Source organism: Lycium barbarum, chromosome 3 (genome assembly GCF_019175385.1).
Source record: "Lycium barbarum isolate Lr01 chromosome 3, ASM1917538v2, whole genome shotgun sequence".
NCBI classification, from domain to species: domain Eukaryota; kingdom Viridiplantae; phylum Streptophyta; class Magnoliopsida; order Solanales; family Solanaceae; genus Lycium; species Lycium barbarum.
Genome location: NC_083339.1, coordinates 11,117,225 through 11,123,101, shown reverse-complemented (window position 1 = coordinate 11,123,101; position 5,877 = coordinate 11,117,225). Strand labels below are relative to the sequence as shown.

At 33.7% G+C, this 5,877-nt stretch overlaps 1 protein-coding gene across 1 annotated transcript; it reads left to right on the top strand.

Moving 5' to 3' along the window:
• The first annotated feature begins 1,143 nt into the window (after positions 1–1,143).
• On the top strand, positions 1,144–4,470 carry LOC132630327 (probable protein phosphatase 2C 23). Its single transcript, XM_060345914.1, has 4 exons — positions 1,144–2,937; positions 3,045–3,158; positions 3,632–3,896; positions 3,998–4,470. The coding sequence occupies exons 1-4, from the start codon at positions 1,510–1,512 to the stop codon at positions 4,111–4,113; spliced, it is 1,923 nt and encodes a 640-aa protein (XP_060201897.1). The 5' UTR covers positions 1,144–1,509; the 3' UTR covers positions 4,114–4,470.
• The last annotated feature ends 1,407 nt before the right edge of the window (positions 4,471–5,877 follow it).

The following is a 5,877-nucleotide window of genomic DNA, read 5'->3' as shown; positions in this document are numbered from 1 at the left end:
TAAAACGTACTTCCTCTGTTTATTTTTACTTGTCACTTATTAACTTGACACGCCTATTAAGGAGTCAAAAATAGAATGAAAAGTTTACCATATCTACCTTTGAATGTAATAAATTTAATGTCTTGGAAAATGCATTGGGACATGACTACAGTTAATAATAAGGGTAAAATAGGAAAAAAGTGATAAATTATGTCTTGATTTTTTAAAGTAAATATCTATTTTTAATATAGTGGACAAGTAAAAGTAGACGGATGAAGTATATTTAAGAAATGTGTGACTATTTTGAAACTATATTATCCTCAAATATGATGGAGTAGTACAAAAGTAAGGTAAGGTCTCGTATACACTATCCTTCTCAGACCCCACTTATGGAATTACAATGAATATGTTGTTATTTATGACGAACTAGTACAATTTAACATTAGCACCTCCACAATCAATGATTTTGCACTTAAAACTTGAGTAATTTTGTGGAGATTAGATGGATTAAAACGTACATATCAAGTACTCCCTGCATCTACTTTTACGTGTCCACTATATTTATCCAGTTTAAAAAATCAAGACAGAATTTAACACTTAGTTCCTAATTTACCCTTATTATATATTATAATCACTTATCAATGCATTTCCCAAAACATTGCATTATTATATTCAAATGAGTGATACAGTAAAATTGTCAAACTATTTTTTGTCTCCTTAATATAAGCGTGTCAAGTCAATACATAATAAGTAAAAATGGACGGAGGGGGTAATTAAAGGTTAAATGTGTTTGATTATAAATTATAAGGACCAAACTCTGAGTATATTACTATTTGAGGGACTAAAAGTGCTAATATTCCTTTAAATAAAAAAACCTCCTGACTTCTCAGTTCTCACCCACCGCCGAAAAGAAAAACATGAAAGAATCAAACAAAACGTTATACTATTCAATGTCAACGCCCCACCCAAAGTAAAACAAAGAATAAATATTTTAAAAATTAATTAGTGAACTGCCCACCCAAACAAGTATCCAAATAAAAAAAACAACAAATTCAATTAAAATAATATTCTTACTTTTGGGCTGTCAAAAGTCAACTCTTTCTCTTTCCTCTACATCTTTTTCTTCTCCATTTAAATCCTCACACCATAACACCTCCATTGAACTTTCAAAAAATATTCATCCTTCTCTATTATTCTTCTTCTTTTTCTCCCATGTTTATTCACTTTCAAAAAATATTTCTCAATAAAAATTCTATCTTTAGCTTCTTTCAAGATCATATATGAATCTTTCATGAACAAGTAAAAAAATCTCTGTTTCTTCATATATATATTTTTTTTTGTTGATTTTACTAGAAAATATTTCTTGGTTTTTCTCAAAATTAGTACTGGAGTGAAAAAACATTTCTTCATAAAAATTCAATCTTTAGATTCTTTCAAGATCATATATGAATCTTTCATGAACAAGTAAAAAAAAATCTCTGTTTTTTCATTTTTTTTTTTTGTTGATTTTACTAGAAAATATTTCTCAAAATGGGTAATGGAGTTAGAAAATTGAATCTTTGTTTTGCTGGTGATGTTGGAGAAATATCAAAAAGACATAATTATGATATTGCTATGAACAATATAAATGATCCACTTGATGAAGGTTTGGGTCATTCTTTCTGTTATATCCGACCCGACCCGAAAGCCCACCCGTTTTCAGATGATAATTCATCATCATCTTTATCAACTACCACAACTATTTCAAGTACAAGTACAACAGCTTTTCGTACAATATCAGGTGCATCTATATCAGCTAATACCTTTACTACCCCTTTGTCAACGTCAATCGTTGACTTTTCGGGTTGTTATAATAATGATAAAGCATCAGCTTTTGAGAGTTCTCAGTTTTTTAGTTCTATCCCACTTCAGCCAATCCCAAGGGGATCATGTGGTGGGGGGTCCATACATTCAGGCCCGATCCCGGCCCGTGTATCAAACACGGGCCTTGGTTTGGGCCCTATGGAGAGGGGATTCATGTCGGGCCCTATTGAAAGGAGCTTCACTTCGGGCCCGTTGGAGAATCAGTTACATGATCATCATATACAAAGGTATAAGCCAAAATACAAGAAATGGGGTTTGATGAGAAGTTTAAAGAAAGTGTTGTCAAGTTCTTTTAAGGGGCTTAAAGAAGTGAAGTTGGCTGAGAAAAGTAATAATAATGAAGTTGTTAATGTTATAAGGAGTAATAGTAATGTTGAAAATATTTTGAGTAGTCAAAATAGTTTGGTTGATGATGATGAGGGAAGTGAATCATTTAGAGGCCAAAATGTGCAATGGGCACAAGGAAAAGCAGGGGAAGATAGAGTACATGTAGTGATTTCTGAGGAACATGGATGGGTTTTTGTTGGTATTTATGATGGGTTTAATGGTCCTGATGCTACTGATTTTTTATTGAACAATCTTTATTCAAATGTCTATAAAGAACTCAAAGGATTGTTATGGAATGATAAGTCAGAAGCCCCCAAGAATTCGACGAGCAACGAGAGTACTCTTCCATTGAGAAACTCGGGTTTTAAGGTGGAACATTTTGTTCAAAATAATCAAGAATCTGATGGGATTTTTGGTGTTGACCATTCTGATGTTTTGAAGGCTTTATCTGAAGGGTTAAGGAAAACCGAGGCGTCGTATTTGGACATTGCTGATATGATGGTGAAGGAGAATCCTGAATTGGCCTTAATGGGATCTTGTGTTTTAGTAATGTTGCTTAAGGATCAAGATGTATATTTGTTGAATGTTGGAGATAGTAGAGCTGTTTTAGCCCAAAATCCTGAATCTGATCATTCAATAAACAAGTTTAGAAGGATAAATGAGCAGAGTGTTAATAGCATTGATGCACTCTATAGAGCTGAATCGGATCGCAAACATAATCTAGTACCTTCTCAACTTACCATGGATCATAGCACATCTATCAAAGAGGTAACAGATCATATCTCATTTACATAAGCAATTGCAGAAAGCATTTTGTATTTTGCCTGTTTTCGTTTGTTGATGTTGTGCTTATCTTGTGAATTGATTGATTGCAGGAAGTTGTTAGGATTAGAAGTGAGCATCCGGATGATGCTTCCGCGATTAAAAAAGATAGAGTGAAAGGTTCCTTGAAGGTTACTCGAGCTTTCGGGGCAGGATATCTCAAACAGGTATTAAGAATGATTTTAAACTCATTTGTATCATTTGATCATATTGATGTCTGGCATGTCCAACATTTTTTAAAATTCTGAACTCTATTTGTAAACGAATGAAATATGGAGCCATAAGCTTACCAAGCATGTCAAATGAAGAACATATCTTTATACAGTCAAACCTCTTTATAACAGCATCGTTTGTCCCAATACTTTTTGGCTGCTAAGCAAAATGCTATTATAGAAAACATATAGTATAACATAACAGGAAAGATCCATTCCACGGAAAACATGGTTGTTATAGTGAAATATTGTTATAGAGGATGACTGTTATCGAGAGGTCTGATTGCATATGACTCGCACCAGTATTATTCGAACATTGAAATCTTTGAAGCATTCTTACCAGTTAGCTTGTATGTCACCTGAACATGCTGCCTATTGCTTTATTAGCCTTGTGTATTGATGTCCTTTCCACTTGTGTGATTTTTCAGCCCAAATGGAATAATGCACTTCTAGAGATGTTCAGAATTGACTACATTGGAAATTCACCTTACATCAACTGTTTACCGTCACTTTACCACCACACACTCGGCTCAAGAGACAAATTTTTGATCTTATCGTCCGATGGGCTTTACCAATACTTCACGAATGAAGAAGCAGTCTCAGAAGTTGAGACCTTTATGTCTATATTCCCCGAGGGAGATCCTGCTCAACATCTCGTCGAAGAAGTGTTGTTCAGAGCTGCTAAGAAAGCTGGTAAACAGAAACGCTCAAAATCTTTGCCAGTGAGATTTGCTAAGTACTACTAATTTCTCATTGCAATTGTTCTAAACAACTTCCGGTTTTGGATTTTGCAGGCTTGAATTTTCATGAGCTGCTCGATATACCTCAAGGAGATCGTAGGAAGTACCATGATGATGTTTCAATTATCATTTTATCCTTCGAAGGAAGGATATGGAAATCATCGATGTAAATCAAACTAGACTGAGGAATTTTGAATGTTTACCCTCTGACAAAAAGAAAAGTACATAGAAAAAATCGAGCTAATTTTGATGTTAACACCTTGTTTAGCCGATTTTAGAAGTAGTGTTTATAGTATACAGTTTAGGCTGCTCGATAAAAAATAGTGTGAGGCTGAGGTTTCTTGCTCCCGAGATTATACCTTGCCTCTTTTTACATTCAAATGTTATTAGGATACATGGTGAGTTTTGTAACAGATGGTTCTCCTTGTATACATTTTGGAGTTCCATCTCACAAACTTTACCTCAATAGATACGACCCGTTGGTCACAATTCCTTTATTTTATTTCATACTTATTATTTAGTTTCAACTATGTCTCTATGATCCATTGAAATTCAACCCTTTGTCTCTACAATTCGTAAAAACTAAAATAAAAACTATGCAAGTTTGGCACTTTGTCCTGAACAGTTTTAAGTGAGAAACAAGTTAAAGTAATGTATGTGGAATCAGAATAAATGGCATAATGCTAAAAGACATCAAAGTGACCAAAAGTGCAAAAGTTGAAGTTGAAAATCTGGTGGAATTGTTTTTATTCCTCATATCCATAAGTTTGGTTTCTCATACAAGCAATAGGTTGTTGTTGGAAATTAAAAGTTGACTATACTTGTTTTGTTCACCATTTCAAACTCCATCCTTATTTTCTCTTGCTCTTTTGTTTGGTCATGGATGATTCGAGTTGACCAAATTGTCTAACTTTAAAACTGTTCAGGTTTCCTTATCACTTAATCATCATCTGGTTAGTTTGGTACCAACTTTCAATTTGACTAATAACAACAGTGACGACAACTATGCGTCAATCCCAAGCAAGTTGAAGTTGGTTATATGAATCATCAGAGGGGGATTCGGGATTTTAATTTTATGGGTTCATGACTCGGGTTCCAAAAAATTGAATCCATCATCTTGTTTAAGGGTTCATAATTTAACAATTTCAGTGGATATTATACAAATTAATTTGGACCAAAAGTTATGATTTCAGATGAATTTAGCGCTAGATCCACGCCTGTGAATCGTCACCTTTCAATTCGATAAATTGTAGAACAAAGAATCCAATATAACAATATTTATCATTTTTCGTCGGGACTTGTGTAATTCAAAGGCCTCAAAAATCCCCTTTTTTGTCAAGAATTCATTAGAAATTTTAGTTGAAGAAAATTTCAATTACTGCTTAAACAGAAATCAGTTGGTTAGAAAATCGAGAGAGTCAATTATACTCCTCATTTTTCCATCAACTCTCTACGCGTTTTCTTTGGTAATCAAATCCATTCTTGAGTTGACAAAAAAAAAAAAAAAAGAGATTGGCAAATTAGCCATAAAGTCATATTTGTGACCTGTGAAAATTTAGACAAGGGCAGCATAATTGTTCTACTTACGTTAGTAAACGGCTATTATAGTATATTATATATATGGTATGTGCTCTATGGAGCATGACTTTGAAAAAAAAAAAAACTAGAAGCAAGAATGGAACAAGAAGGAAATAGTTGACCAAAAGCTAACAGACAAAAGCGATGATTGCATTAAGGTTGCCTTGTTCTTAGCTTTGTTTGGAGGTTTTGTTAGCTGATGATGTCATTAGCAACAAATAAATAGACCATAGTGTTGAGATGGTTCAGATCTCTTCACAATTAACTAGAAGTTTCGGGTTGAATTCTAAGTATGAAATTTTTCGGGTAAGGAACCCTTCACCTTTCTGTGAACTTACATTGTATGAATACGGATT